Source organism: Elephas maximus, chromosome 23 (genome assembly GCF_024166365.1).
Source record: "Elephas maximus indicus isolate mEleMax1 chromosome 23, mEleMax1 primary haplotype, whole genome shotgun sequence".
Classification (NCBI taxonomy): domain Eukaryota; kingdom Metazoa; phylum Chordata; class Mammalia; order Proboscidea; family Elephantidae; genus Elephas; species Elephas maximus.
The window spans coordinates 61903335-61918868 of NC_064841.1; the positions used below are offsets into that span (position 1 = coordinate 61903335).

The 15534-nt window shown below is 45.5% G+C and overlaps 1 protein-coding gene across 8 annotated transcripts in view; it reads left to right on the forward strand.

Moving 5' to 3' along the window:
* MTUS2 (microtubule associated scaffold protein 2) overlaps positions 1-15534 on the forward strand; it is a 763477-nt gene that overhangs the window by 662311 nt on the left and 85632 nt on the right. For all 8 annotated transcript variants that reach the window (XM_049867778.1, XM_049867774.1, XM_049867779.1 and 5 more), the window contains one exon: positions 10808-10874. In XM_049867778.1, coding sequence (XP_049723735.1) covers positions 10808-10874 — 67 coding nt within the window. The remainder of the gene's footprint in view (positions 1-10807; positions 10875-15534) is intronic.

The following is a 15534-nucleotide window of genomic DNA, read 5'->3' on the forward strand; positions in this document are numbered from 1 at the left end:
AAACTGACAAAGGAACAATAACAAGCCTGATGAACGTGCTATTTCTTTTTAGAGTCAAAAGTCTAGCTTCTTAAGAATCCAGATTATCACAAGGTGTCTTGATGTAAATGTGGTCTGAGCCAGACGGTTGTGTTCTGTGTCTTGTCTTTCCTTGCCCTTGAAATGCACTTGGGAAGGCTGAGTGATTGTTTATGCAGCCTGGGGCCTGCCTATGCTGAGCTTTCTTTGCTGACCTATTCCCCTTGTTCTTTCTTGTCCTGTGTTAATAGATTCGGCCAGTTCTTAGTCAAGTCTAGCTGGTTTATGTACTTTCCTGTTCCTTTAGGGATGACTTTGCATATTTCTACCCTGACCTTTTGTATGTTGATTATAATCTCAGAGACTAATCTTATTTACCTTTTTTACCTGAATTCCTGGTAGGAGTGGGAGATGGGAGAGGGCACTTTGTTCTTCCTCCTGAATACACCTGAGTGTTAGCTGCATCACCACCCCCGCCCCCCAACATGAACAAGGGAACGTAATGCTGCCTGGTCCTACACCATCCTCATGACCAGTTTCGGATAAGACCATTGTGATCCACAGGACTTTCATTGGCTAACTTTCAGAAGTAGATCACCAGGCTTTTCTTCCTAGCCTGTCTTAGTTCTGGAAGCTCCCTCTGAAACCCGGTCAGCATCATAGCAACACGCAAGCCTCCCCTGACAGACAGGTGCGTGAAGTACGTTGGCCGGGAATCAAACCTGGGTCTCTCCTATGGAAGGTGAGAATTCTGCCTCTGCACCATCACTGCCCCCATGTCTGGGTGGTCTGACAATAAGAAGTTTGGGAAAGCGATTAAAAGGCGGTAGAATCCAGAAATGTCAAGAAACTTCCAAAGCGATACATACCCAAACCCAGTGCTGTCGAGTCGATTCCAACTCATAGCGACCCTATAGGACAGAGTAGAACTGCCCATAGAGTTTCCAAGGAGCGCCTGGTGGATTCGAACTGTTGACCCTTTGATTAGCAGCCATAGCACTTAGCCACTACGCCACCAGGGTTTCCATAAGTGATACATAAATGGATTAAAAATCATAATACTGGCTGATTATTTTCCATTCTTCTGTACTTAATCTGAGATCCAGAATTTCCCAACATTACTTCTTGGGATTAGCATTCCTCTACTTTCCAATGTAATCCGTGGATGACCTGATATAACTGCAGCCCCTTAGGTAAACCAGATGTTTCTTTAACCAGTGCCTCTCCTTAGTATGTACAAAAACTGAGGCTGGAAGTATGAACTTTTAAGCTTAGTCGCTCTTATTCTTTCAAAACTAGATACGGCTTTGCTCATTTTTTACACAGATATTGAAGAATGTTAAATGTGAGAGAGACTTTGTCTTCGACCAAAAAAAAAAAAAAACCCTGTTGCTGTCAATTCGATTCCAACTCATAGCGACCCTATAGGATAGAGTAGAACTGCCTGCCCTGTAGAGTTTCCAAGGAGCACCTGGTAGATTCAAACTGCCGACCTTTTGATTATCAGCCGTAGCACTTAACCACTGCACCACCGGGGTTTCCTGTCTTTGACTAGTCTTTATTCAATTTCATTTCATAGTAGAAAAGCAGATCATTACACAGGAATAGTGGCCTTATTATTAGTTATATGTGGAAAAAAAAAAACTTATTGGTTAAGTCAAGATGAAGTATCAGTACTGCCTTCAAGCCGTCATAACAAAAATGAAAAACCAAAGGTCAGTCACGTCCCCTGGGATTCTTCCACAGAGCCGTATTATGAATCTGGCAAAGCATCGTAATATTAATATTGAAAATGAGTGTGGTGTTCACAAAAGGTGGTAGGAAAACAACTCTGAAGATTTATATATTCCGTTGATGTCACCTTGTAGCCAGTTCATTCTGAAATATGAAAGAAAATGTTTCCCTATTAAGACTGTTAGGAATTAATCAAAACTCAAAAGAAATTGCATCATAAGGTCTATTCCGAGCAGTTAATCTATATGCATACAGGGAGATCGTTCTGATTTCAGAAAAAAAGCTAGTTACAATAGGGTTTATAAAGAGAAGAGGAAGGAAGGAGAAAAATAGAAAATCAACCATTGGCTAATCTTAACAGGATTGACTGAACCATGCCTTGCCCCCTTTACTGAGGTCCACTGATACCAGGCTACTTCTGGCTTAGCTGCTAATCACTTGGCCTCCATCCACCTGCAACTGTGAAACTTTCTGAGATTGAAAATAGGAGAACCTAGAGTATTCTTCAGGAGCCGAGGTGGCATGGTAGTGAAGTGCTTGGCTGCTAATTGAAAGGTTGGTGGTCTGAACTCATCCGCTCTATGGGTTTCTATAAAGGCTTACAGCCTGGGAAACCCTTTGGGGCAGTTCTGCTCTGTCCTCTAGGGTCGCTGTGAATCAGAGTCTACTTGACAGGTTTGGGTTTGAAGAGTCTTTTTCTTTAAATCAGGAGGAAATGGCTTGTTGACTATCCTTTTCTAGCAGGATAATACAAATTTGCTGTAGAGAAGTTTCTGGCTGGCTTTTCCAGTTTGGGTCAGACTTTTTATGGTTAATAATTTTTAATTTTCTGGCTAAGAAAAACCTTAAAAATCAAAGTAAGATGCCTCTTCAACAAGGCAAAGTTCTACCACCTTGAATTAAACCCTAATTGCAATTTCCAGAGCCCTGGGTAAAAACAGTTTTGCTTCTGCGAAGAATAAAAACTTCCTCTTGGTAATTTAGTGTATATATATATGCCACATTTGAATTTTTACAGTAAAAAAGACCCAGAAAAAAAAAAAAAAGAGAGGGATTTCCTCAAATACAAGAATTCTATAGCTCTCTGAATTAACTGCCTGCTCTGGTTCTCTTTCTTTAACTTGGGGAAAAAATGGCCCAGCGCACATGGTTGACATTCCCTGATTGTCACTGATGTCAGAGCAGACTAAAAATCTAGGCGAGATGACTTGGGAGTCTTTGGGCTTACACATAGGGGTTCTTTTATTTGTTGTTAGGTACCATCAACTCCAACTCCTAGCAACCCCATGTGACAGAGCAGGACTGTCCCCTGGGGTTCTCTAAGCTATAATCCTTACAGAGCCAGATCGCCAGGTCTTTTTCCCACAGAGCCACTGGGCGGGTTCAAATCGCCAGTGTTTTGGTTAGCAGACGAGTGCTTGACTGTTGCACCACCAGGGCTCCTCTGAGATATAAGGAATGTCATCATATCCAAGCATAGCATGTGGTGGCACACTGTTGTTGTCGGATGCTGTCGAGTGGATTCTGACTCATGGCACCCCCAGGTGACAGAGTAGATCTGCCCTATAGGGTTTTCTAGGCTGTAATCTTTATTTTTTTTAATCTTTACAGGAGCAAATCGCCAGGTCCTTCTACCTTGGAGCCGCTAGGTGGTTTCGAACCGCCAACCTTTCGGTTAGCAGCCAAGCGCTTAACCATTGCCCCACCAGGGCTCCTTATTTTTATTTACAAATACGGTCGCTAGGAGTCAGAATCTATGGCACCGGGTTTTTGGTTTATATATGTATGTCTTTCTTTAAAAAAAAAAAAATTGGGTGGGTAGCAGGGAGCTGATAAAATCTCTCAGAACTATTGACTTTGGCGTCAGTCTCCCCTGTAGCCAATCAGGAATTCTTGCAGGGCAGACAGGGGGCAGAAACTTGGAGAGGAAAAGAGAAGATACCATCTGGTGGGAGTGGCAGAGGTCTTCAGAAACAGCCCCGGGTGCTTTTTTTGTCTTGAGGTCTCCCAGCCTATGCCTGAGGGCTCCCTTCACCCCGCCCCCACCCCGTATTCATGCTTCTGGTCTCAGCTTAAATCTCCGCAACAGCCTTGTCGCGTTGATTTATATTACATTGTTTTGTAATTGCATAGTCATTGGAATGACTTTCTTAGAGACTCTTAAGCTCCCTGAAGACAGAAATGTCCCCAAGTGCCTGGCACAACGTCTGTCTGGTATATAGTAAAACAGGCACTCAGTAATATGGGTTGGATTCAAAAAACAGAAAACAAGACGGTTGGAGTGATTCCATGTGTGGCAGAGTTGAACTGCACTCCATGAGGTTTTTGATTTTCTGGACGTAGATTGCCAAGCCTTTATTCTGAGGCACCTCTGGGTAGACGTGAACCTCCAACCTTTTAATTAGCAGCTGACCACATTAGCTGTTTGCATCACCCAGGGACTCCTGGGTTTGGATTAGTTGGAATGAAAGCATCTCACATTCACCGAACATTCAGTTTTAAGGATAAGCAAGCCATTCTGCTTTCTTCCTGTTCAAGCAGGGGTCACATGGCTGAAGCCCAAGTATACTGGCCGTGTGGGTGATGCTAACAAGGAGAGGAGGCATTTTCACTTCCTGTTTCCACCAGGTTCACATGGGGAGCATCAACCATCTGAACAGATAACTCACACTGACCACGCAGGTTAAAATAACAGAGTGTGTCCGCCTAGCTTGTTATGATAAGCAGGTTTTACGCTTTGCCAGGCTTCTGTAGCCGAGAAAGGTAAAAGGCAGCATTCCCTAACAGTTTTTGAGAGTCCTCAGGTTTGAGAAGGAGACCTAGTGGTGCAATGGTTAAGTGCTCGACTGCTAACCAAAAGGTCAGTGGTTCAAATCCACCAGCCACTTCGAGGTAGAAAGATGTGCCGGTCTGCCTCCATAGAGATTCCAAAAACCAAGCCCATTGACAATGAGTCAGTTTCGACTCATATCAACCCTATAGGACAGGGTAGAACTGCTCCAAAGGCTTCCAAGGCTGTAACCTTTACAGGAGCAGACTGCCTCGTCTTTCTCCCTCGGAGCAGCTGGGGGGTTCGAACTGTTGACCTTTCGGTTAACAGCCGAGCACGTAACCGCTGTACCACCAGGGCTCCTTCCGTGAAGACTACAGCCTGGGAGACCTTATGGGACAGTTCAGCTCTGTTCAATAGAGTCAGTATGGGTTGGAATTGACTTGATGGCAATGGGTTTGTTTGCTTTGTTTTGTTTTAGAATTGAGAGAAAAACAGTTGCCGTCGGTCAACTCCAACTCACCGTGACCCCAGGTGTGTCAGAATCTGGCTGTGCTCCACAGCGTTTTCAATAGCTGATCTTTTGGAAGCAGATCACCAGGCGTTTCTTCCGAGGGACCTCTGGTTGGACTCCAACTGGCAGCCATAGAACTGAGAGCCACACAGGCAGCACTGTAACTGACGTGTGTGCTAGGGGCTAGATGTGGAGGCCGTGAGGTGGATGTTTCATGGGAATAGCTCGTCTTGGAGTCCATCTGTGAATGCACTGGAGAAGAGAGAACTCTGAGAGCAGAGGAGAGGTGCACGGCCAGATACAAGAGTTAGCTAAAAAGACACAGCTGCTGCGTGGGGCTTGGATGAGTGTTCCAAAGTGTCCATTTCCAGTTCAGCCTGTCGTAGGGTAAACAGTCATTGGAGAGGCATGGCCTTCTTAGGCTGTGAGATTTCTGGACTGTGTCTCTAGGACTGTATAGGAGGTTAATACTGACTTCTATTTTTAGCCCATTTGAGTGAAAGCAGGAGCTCAAGTGTGCTTGGCACTAGTTAGGAATTTTCCACTCATCCACCATTTAGGGAAACACTGATCTAACCGTGAGCCATCAGAGGAGGCTTTGCTCGCGTTCCGGTCATCCCACCGTGTCATCACTCTGGATCTGGCTGAGGCTGGGGAATAGGAGGAATGGTGACATGAGATGCTTTCAGAGGGACTCTTCGGATGGCCTTACTCCTGGGCATTCAACAGAACCTAACGCCTTGCACCACTGCTGCCGAGTTCCATAGGGCCACAATGGAGGGAGGGGCACCTTGATGAGGGCAAGGAGGAGAGGGTGGAAGTTTCTCTCTTCTAAGCTCACCTCTTGCCTAAGCACAGCATCCCTGCAGTGTCATAGGCATTGGCTCATTTCCTCGCAGGGTTGCACCGAGTCATTCTGGTTCACCTTGCAAGGGAACAAAAAATAACTTGCAGAGAACTCAGCAATTAGAAGAGTTGGTATTGTTTCAGAACCAAACGCTTAAGGGAAGAGGTCTGTAGCCAAACTGCACAGGCTGGCCTTGAGGAACCAGCACTGAGCTGTGCCAGCATCTTCAGCAGGAAGTATTCAGACCCAGCGGGATGGGTCCTCACAGAGCCTGTTAGGGAAAATGAAATACTTACCCTAGTGCTAGGCTGCTAACGGAAAGGCTGGTGGCTCAAATCTACCCAGCAGCGCCACAGAAGAAAAGACGTGGAGATCAGCTCCTGTAAAGATTACAGCATAGGAAACCCTATGGGGCAGTTCTGCTCCATTACATGGGGTCGCTGAGTCGGAATCAACTCAATGGCACCCAACAACAACACCAGAAGTTACAGCCCCATGTAGGCTAGACTAAAGCAGGTCCAGACAAACACTGGACATGTGTGAACGTGCAACGGACAAATCAACACCGAGGATCAAGGTAGTTCAGGCTCTAGGATGGGTGTGAATGCATCAGGGAGCTTTTTCATGGAAACAGAGTAGCCAGGAGCTGACTGCTTCTTTTCCAACTAGACATGAAAAGGTTTGAGGTAACAAGCACTCAGAGGACAGTGGTGGTGCACTGGTGGGTCAGTGGTAGACTTCTCGCCTACCATGTAGAAGACCTAGGTTCGATTCCTGACCAATGCACCTCATGCCCAACCACTAGAAGGGGCGGATAATCCAATATTTACTAGTCTGTAGTGAACAACTTCACATGGGTTTCACGCTGTGGTGAGTTACGGATTAGTTTGAAAGATTAGCAAGTAAACACAAGTAAGCCCGTGTTTACCTTGCCTGTTGGATAATCCGCTCTGGCTGCTAGGATTGTCAGTGGACACTTGCATTGTGTTGCTATGGTGCTGAACAGGTTTCAGCAGAGCTTCCAGACTAAAATGGACTAGGAAGAAAGGCCTGGCGATCTACGTCCAACAACCAGCCAATGAAAATCCTGTGGCTCACAATGGTCCAATTATATGGATGCATTATGGGGATGGTACAGGATCGGGCAGCATTTTGTACCATTGTGCATGGGGTCGCCATGAGTCAAGGGCCCACTTCATGGCAGGTAACAGCAACAGCAATCAGTGCTCAGATGAAATCCCTGATGATCAGGGCACTTTGAATCCTGATGCTGCGTTTACGTAAGGATGGGTTGTTGTTGCTGGGTGCCATCAAGTCAATTCCGACTCATAGTGACATGCAGAGATAGGAGGGTAGAATCTTGGTATCTTAGCATTCAGGGGCTTGTTTCTTAACCGTACAGCCCTAGTTTCCTCTAAAGGGAAATAAAACCCAAGCTCTACTTTACAGTCTTTGGAGAAATAAATGCTGTAATGGCCTTACCTAGCCCTATGTCTAGTGTACAGAAAGAGTTTGATAAGTGTTAGCATTAATACTGAGGTAGGGATTAGCCAGGTCTCACCCAAATTTAGCCATTGCCCTTGACATTTTAGTCATCATGTTAGTTGGTCTCTCTGAGTGCTGAGTCTTCCTTGGTAAGCCATGCGGTGAGTCTCATTTGGAACTTGTTGGTTCTGTAGTCTGGGCATGAAAAGGGATTGGGTTGAGTCTTGATCTCTTTTGATGGCCACTGCTTTCCGAAGTGGAAAAAATACAGGGTCTCTAACCTTATTTGTCTTTCCTTCCCCCTCTTCCGTCTCTTCTCCCTTCCTATCCCCTCTTTTTCTTTTCTTGCTTCTTTTCTCTTATTCTCTCACTTTGTTCCCCTCAATCTTATTTGTGCTTCCTCTAAAACAAGAGATGGGTGGGGAAGGGTCGACCTCAAGATATCAGCATTAGCTTTTCATCAAAGCAATTCAAGTCTGAAGTCTCCACTGTGATCAGCACTGTATCCAGCTGAGGTCTGGCTCTCAAGCCACTTCTTCCCCAAATGTCTGACTCTTCTGTGGTGGAAAGTATGGAATGATTTGTTAAAATTTCAAGATCCATGGGACACTACACCATTAACATCCTCTCAGGGCTGTTTTTCCCAGGGGCCAGTATAAGGAGCTGTTTTAAGGCATTGGTGGTTCAATGGACAAACCACCTGTCTGTCAGTGAAGGCTTACATGCTGAACAGGTTTCAGTGGAGCTTCCACACTAAGACTAGGAAGAAAGGTCTGGCAATCTATTTCCAAAAATCAACCAATAAAAACCCTATGGATCGCAAAGGCACATTGTTCAATCCATGGCAGATCATGGGGATGGTGCAGGACTGGGCAGTTTCATTCCGTTGTGCATGGGATCACCATGAGTCAGGGCCAGCTAACAACAACAGTACAATGATCTGAGGGAATCGTTGCTTTGGATTAAAAACTAGGATTAGTTTGTTGTTTGTTAAGTTCTAGTTGATCATTGCCTGAACTGGTCTAAGTCTTTGCTCCACTCACCACCTTCAGAGTTAATATTTAGTAAAACTATTCTGGACTAAGAAATCGAGTATTTCACTTCTCTGGCTGTGTTTAGAGCCCTGGTGATGCAGTGGTTAAGAGCTGGGCTGTAAACCAAGAAGATGGCAGTTCGAATCCACCAGCCACTCCTTGGAAACCTTATGGGGGCAGTTCTACTCTGTCCTGTGAGTTCACTATGAGTTGCAATCGACTTGACGGCAGTGGGCTTGGTTTTGGGTTTTGGCTGTGTTTAAAATTATTCTGGATAGTGGAAACAAGTTTTTTTTCACTAGTTTAAGACAATTGCAGGATAAATACTGAAATTAACAGTCTCTAGAATACCAAGTTTTCTTGACTTGTAATAACTATCTGGATGTTGGCTGGCAGGATCACGCTGCAGTTAGAACAAGCTTGTAATTCCTCGTGGTCAGCCCTGGTGAGAACGTTTTCCATGCTCCGAGTTCCCCAGTTTTTGGACCTTGTCAAAATGTGGAGCAAGATCGGAGGAGAGCCAGGAAGGTGTTTAAAAGATCGGAGCATAAGGCTGATGTGGGAATTCTAATGCATTCCTATAATTAACTTGGAGAAGCCCTGTTATCCGGTCACAAATAAAATGAAAGGAAACAATGGAATTATAGCAACAACTACTCATTGCCGTCAAGTTGGCTCTGACTCACAGTGACCCTCTAGGACAGAATAGAGCTGCCCCACAGGGTTTCCACGGCGGTAATCTTTTATGGGAACGGACTGCCCCATCTTTCTCCCTCAGAGCAGTTGGTTTGTTCGGACCGCCAATCTTTCTGTTAGCAGCCAAGCACTCTGCTGTGCCACCAGGGCTCCTTAGAGCATGTCACCAAGGCCTCAGTGCAACAGGGAAGGAAAGAAGGTGGCGAAAATTGTTTATTCACAATGAGCACGGGCTCCTCAGAAGTGCTGAAATCAAAGTCAAAGGTGATTAGTAATAAAAAAAATTGTTTTAAATCACATGCCCTGGTGATATACTATTTGATAAATATTTTAGTCAGAATTTCCTCCTGAATTAAGATTGCTTTGGGACTACATCCTACAGACGACTTAGAAAAACGCCTGTGTTTGGCCATCTCTAACTTGAAGACGGAAACCCTGGTGGCGTAATGGTTCAGTGCTACGGCTGCTAACCAAAGGGTCGGCAGTTCAAATCTGCCAGGTGCTCCTTGGAAACTCTACGGGGCAGTTCTACTCTGTCCTATAGGGTCACTATGAGTCGGAATCGACTCAACGGTACTGGGGTGGGTGGCTAACTTGAAGAGAATGTATTTAGCACGTCTTTCCTAGTGACTATTAGTAATGGAACCCTGGTGGCGCAGTGGATAAGAGCTCAGCTGCTAACCAAAAGGTCGGCAGTTCGAATCCACCAGCTGCTTCTTGGAAGCCCCGTGGGGCAGTTCTGCTCTGTCCTATAGGGTTGCTATGAGTTGGAATCGGCTCCAGGGCAACAGGTTTGGTTTTTTTGGATTTGTAAATCCTATCCCTGTGATCTCAGTGAGGCAAGATTAGAGGCAGTTATGTTAATAAGGCAGGACTGAATCTACAGGGTTAGTTGTATCTTGAGTCCCTCTCTTTGTGATATAAAAGAGAGAAGTCAGCAGAGAATCAGAGGGACCTCATACCAAGAAAGTAGAGCCAGGAGCAGTGCACATCCTTTGGACCCAGGGTCCCTGCGCTGAGATGCTCCTAGACCAGGGGAAGATTGATGACAAGGACCTTCCCCTGGAGCTGAGAGAGAAAGCCTTCACCTAGAGCCGGTGCCCTGAATTTGGACTACTAGCCTCCTAAACTGTGAGAGAATAAATTTCTCATTGTTTAAGCCATCTACTTGTGGTATTTCTGTGATAACAGCACTAGGTAACTAAGACACCTCTGATCTTCATTAGGTCTTAGGTAGCTATTACATACGGACAAAGGGTTCATTTAAGGCTATAGCTGGTAAAACAAGCATTTGCCCCTCAAAGAAATAGGGCACAAGGTTTTTCATGGTCAAAATTATCATGATAATAATGATAATTAACAGTGTACAATAGTATATGACAATAGATCCATGCGTAGGATGTAGACATTGAAAGAAGTATTATAGGATTATAGGCAAGAGTGAATATAGAGGGGAAAAAAAGCACAGCCATGGGTATTATTATTATACTGCAAACTTTGCAATTGGAATGTGATACAAATGAATGAGTCAGACTTGGCTTTGTGCTTTTTTTTATATGTGCTTATGTAATGAGAAAATTACCTCCTTAAAGGCTAAACTTGTAAATATTTGCATAATATGATTCATTAATTAAACATGTGAAAGTGTTTATCTGGCATAAAACTAGGGAACTCTCAGTATCCAATTTGTTTTGTTTTGTTTTTTTCAGAATGAAAGTGCCCTTGTGAAAGAAAAAGAGCTGTCAATCGAACTTGCAAACATCAGGGATGAAGTTGGTAAGTGGGCCTTGGGGGTGAGGGGCACAGCCCCCTCCTGATTCCTGGGAATGTGTCACAGAAGCCATTCTATTATGTCTCATGTATGAAGTCCGGGTGAACCTGCCTAGACAGTGCACCACAGTGGTGGACATTGGTAGCCTTGCAGGAAGCTGTAGGCTCTATCTCTCTGTTGTTATAAAGGAGCCCTGATTGCACAGTGGTTAAGCCTGCTGCTAACTGAAAGGTCAGTGGTTCAAACCCACCAGCACCTCCACGGGAGAAAGACCTGACCATCTGCTTCTGTAAAGATTACAGGCTAGAAAACACTATGGGATAGTTCTACCCTGTCCTATGGACTCGACAGTAATGGATTTGGTTTTTTGATTGTTATAAAGACAGCCTCCTAACTGTATGCCGGGGAAGTAATCAGGCATTCACTCTGCTGTTCACAGGTGACAACGAGTATCTCAGTCTGTCTCAGTCAGCTGTGTCTGCTGTAGGCAAGCACCTGTCCATTTAGACACACCTGGGCAGGCAGGGCCCAGGCCAGGTATGGCTTGCAGAGAAGCAGGAAGCATCCCCAGCTTGGGAGGGTAACATGAGGCGATTTCTATAAGATGCAGTGACTTGAAGATTCCCGTGTATACAGAATAAGGTCAAAGACACAAATCAGGTTGAATTAAAAACATTGGGGTTCCCTTGAAGCTGTCTTAAAACCAAACAGTAGTCTAGCTTAACTAGTAAAGAATGTCTGTCTTGAGCATTGTGCTCTTTTAACAACTATCTATGGGGAATCAAATGGACAACAGCAACTCAAAAGAAATAGGAAGCTTAGGGGGCAGTGAACAGCTCAGAAAAGGAGGGTGAGAATGGTTGCATAGCTCAAAGAATGTAATCAATGTCACTGAATGGTACGCTGTATATATTCTCAACAACAAAAATAAAATAAATTTATACAAAAAGAAAAGTCATTGGGGTTCCTATTGAAACTCCTGCTCTTTGGATGGTGATATGAGTAAAATGGTATAGTTCAGCCTGAACCATAAGAGGCCTTGCTAATGACAAATGACCCTCCAGACCCAGGAGGTGTCATAGGAGACTAGTTCACTCTGGGCCAAAGACCAGACCAACTGTTTGCCATGTTCTAACTTCCTGACCCCATTTTCTGTCTTGAGGATCTGTTATTGTTTCCCCAGGAATCAAAGGCAGCAAAGATGAAATAAATCTAGCCCATTTTTATTGGCCCACTGTTCTTCTCTGTGGAGTCCCTGGGTGGTGCAAATAGTTAACACACTCAGCTGCTGACTGAAAGGTTGATGGTTTGAATCTACCCAGAGGCACCTTGGAAGAGAGGCCTGGTGATCTGCTTCTGAAAAATCAGCCATTGAAAACCCTATGGAGCACAGTTCTCCTCTGACACACATGGGTTGCCATGAGTTGGCATCAACTCCATGGCACCTGGTAACTGCTATTCTGCTCTTTAACGGTGACCATTATTGGTGCTTCTAGGTGGGTCCTAGGGGTGGGCTTCTTTGGTGAGTAAAAGGGCTTGAGCAGCCCCACCCATCCTTATAGGTGGCCGGGCTCCTTTTCCTCCAGACCAGCCATGCACATAGGTGCCAAGTCTGAAAGCCAGACTCTGGGGCACATGGGCCCCCAGGAGGGGCAGAGGCCTGAGACAAAAAAAACCATTGCCATAGAATTGATTCCAACCAACAGCAACTCTATAGGACAGAATGGAACTACCCCATAGGGTTTCCAAGGCTGTAATCTTTATGGAAGCAGACTGCCACATCTTTCTCTCAGACTGGTTGGTGGGTTCAAATGACCAACCTTTTGGTTAGCAGCTAGCTCTAACCACTGCACCACTAAGGCTCCTTGAGGACTGAGTAGTGGTGTCCAAACATAGCTCCGCCTCCCCCTTTTTAAATGTTCTTCCTTTTTTTTTTTTTAACTATGTTTTCCTTCGCTGTGAATTCTGAGACTTCTCTCATCATTGAGGTAGGGTAGCAGTGGTCTCTCCTGCCTCCTGAGGAGAGTGGGCACCTGTGGAAAGCGCTCAGTAACCATGCCTTCTTCCCAGCCTCCCCTGTGTGTGAGTGGGAGCAGGAAGATGCCGCCATGTTGCAGGAGTTCCTCCACCTGGCTGGTTCTGACACAGAGCTGCTGCCATAGGGTGAGAGAAGCCTGCCAGGGAAGGTGATGGCAGGGTTTGTGAGGGAGGTTCCTGGAAAGCCCCTGTCCAGGAGAACAAAGATCAACACCACTGGAAGGAGGAGCAGCAGCCAGGAAGGGAGAGGCTGAAGCCACCCTATCTCCCCTCAGACTCTCTGCTTAAGAATCTCATCCTTCCTTTTTTTGTTTGTTTTAATGGACATTGTCTCATTTCTCACACTTGCCACCATCCCTTCCAACCTGTTGTTTATTGGTTCTCAGCCCCACATGGCATCCCAGTAACAGCCCCAGGGAATGGCCTCATTTTCAGGGTGCCCATGATGGAAGCCTTTGTGTCCCCACTTTGGTTCCTTCACCAATGGTGGCCACCCCTTGGGAACTAGGTCCCCATTTATGATCTCAAAGACCACATGAAGAGGGACGCCCACTTTCCCAGGACAGGAAACCTCTAGCGCACTCACCTACGCTAAGAGCATCCACGCTAAAAGCTGGAGGCTGTTTTCAGTCCTTGCGAAGGAGGTCTTGCCGTCCTTCCACCAACAGCGTGTGCACACACACACACACACATTCAGGGTTCTCTGTAAAAGGGTATTCCTCCTCATTTTCCCCTTGATAGGGACTCTATCTTATTTAAAAACAAGCAAACAAAAAGAGCCTCTCCTTCCTCAGTTTGCAAAGAACCACCCTCTCCATCCTCACCCACCCTGGCCCCTGCACTGAGTTTGATGTGGTTCTAGAACTGCTCCCCACCCCCTCCCCCCCGCCCCCGCAGTGAAGCTACAGAAGAACTGCGTTGGCCTGTGCAGACCTTCAGGTCAGTTCCCAGGGTAAAGTGGGGTTGGGGACAGCTGGTAGCCCTTGGCCTCGCACCTTCTGGAGTCTCATACCAGCCCAATTTTTAAAGGTGAAGACCCTCCAAAATGACCCCTAGTGGCACTGCAGGGGCAGCTCCTAGACAGAGTGGTGGTTGTTGTTAGTTGCTATCAAATCATCTCCAAACCATGACAACCGTATGTACAACAGAATGAAATGTTGCCCGGGCCTGTGTCATCCTCACGATTGCTGGCATATCACGTCTATTGTTGTGGCTACTGTGCCAATCCATCTCACCTAGGTCCCCCATTGCCCTCGTTGGCCCTCTACTTCAGCAAACATGGTGTCCTCCTCCAGCAACTGGTCTCTTCGGATGATTCAGATAATGTTCTAGACATAGGGTAGAGGTCCCAAAACTTCTCAATTCATAGTGTCTCAGTAATTTTTTTTTTCCATAGTACCTCAAGGCCAAATAAATATCTAACAGCTCTGTCAATTAAGGAATTAGGTATAAACCTTAATAAGTGTTTATGTTCTAACAAAATATTGGCCATTTGAAAAAATAATGTGCATTAATTGAAAATTTTTAATTTCATTCTTGAATAACCATGATTACTTATTAATGGTATGTGTGTGCCCACTGAGCCCTGCACAACTTCTCAAACCCTGGAATCAGATTGACAATACCACCCTCATTTCCTCTTCCATGTTGACTTTTCACTCAGTACTTTTCATCACAGCAACTTCCAGAAGCCTAGCTTCACAAACATACGATGTCATCAAAAGGAACAAAGTATGATCTAATCTTGACACTGTGAGCTACCTCAAGGTAGAGTTCTCATGATGCCAAACAGATAGCCAGCATTTCTGTTTCCTGCAGTGAATTTTTTGTGGGGGCCCAGGGTGCCTCAGTACACAGTTTGGCAACCACAGCCTTAGAAACACATTCCTTCCCTCAGTGGCTAAGAGAATGGAGCTTGAGGATGGATGGGTCTTGAGGATGGCTGGGCCTTGAGGATGGATGGGTCTCGAAGATGTTTTGGTCTTGAGGATGGATGGACCTTGAGGATGGAGGGGTCTTGAGAATGAGTGGGCCTTAATGATGGATGGGTTTGAAGATGGGTGGGCCTTGACAATAGATGGGTCTTGAAGATGAATGGGCCTTCATGATGGATGGACCTTGATGATTTATGGTTCTTGAGGATGGATGGGTCTTGACAACGAATGGTTCTTGATGATAGTTGGGTCTTGAGGATGAATGAGCCTTGACAATGGATGGGTCTTAAGGGTGGATGAATTTTGAGGATGGATGGCCTTTGTTGATGGATGGGTCTTGAGGATGAATGGGTCTTGATGATCGAGTCTTGAGAATGGATGGACCTTGTTGATAGATGGTTCTTGAGAATGGATGGATCTTGACGATGGTTGTGTATGGAGGATGGATGGACCTTGATGACGTATGAGCCTTGAGGATGGATGAGTCTTGAGGGTGGATGGGTTTTGAGGACGGGTGACCCTTGTTGCTGAATGGGTCTTAAGGCTGGATGGGTCTTGATGATGGTTGAGTCTTGACAATGGTGGGGTCTTGAGGATGGATGGGCCTTGAAGATGGATGAATTTTTAGGATGGATGAGTCTTGAGGATGGATGGCTCTTGTCAATGAATGTGTCTTGATGATGGATGGGTCTTG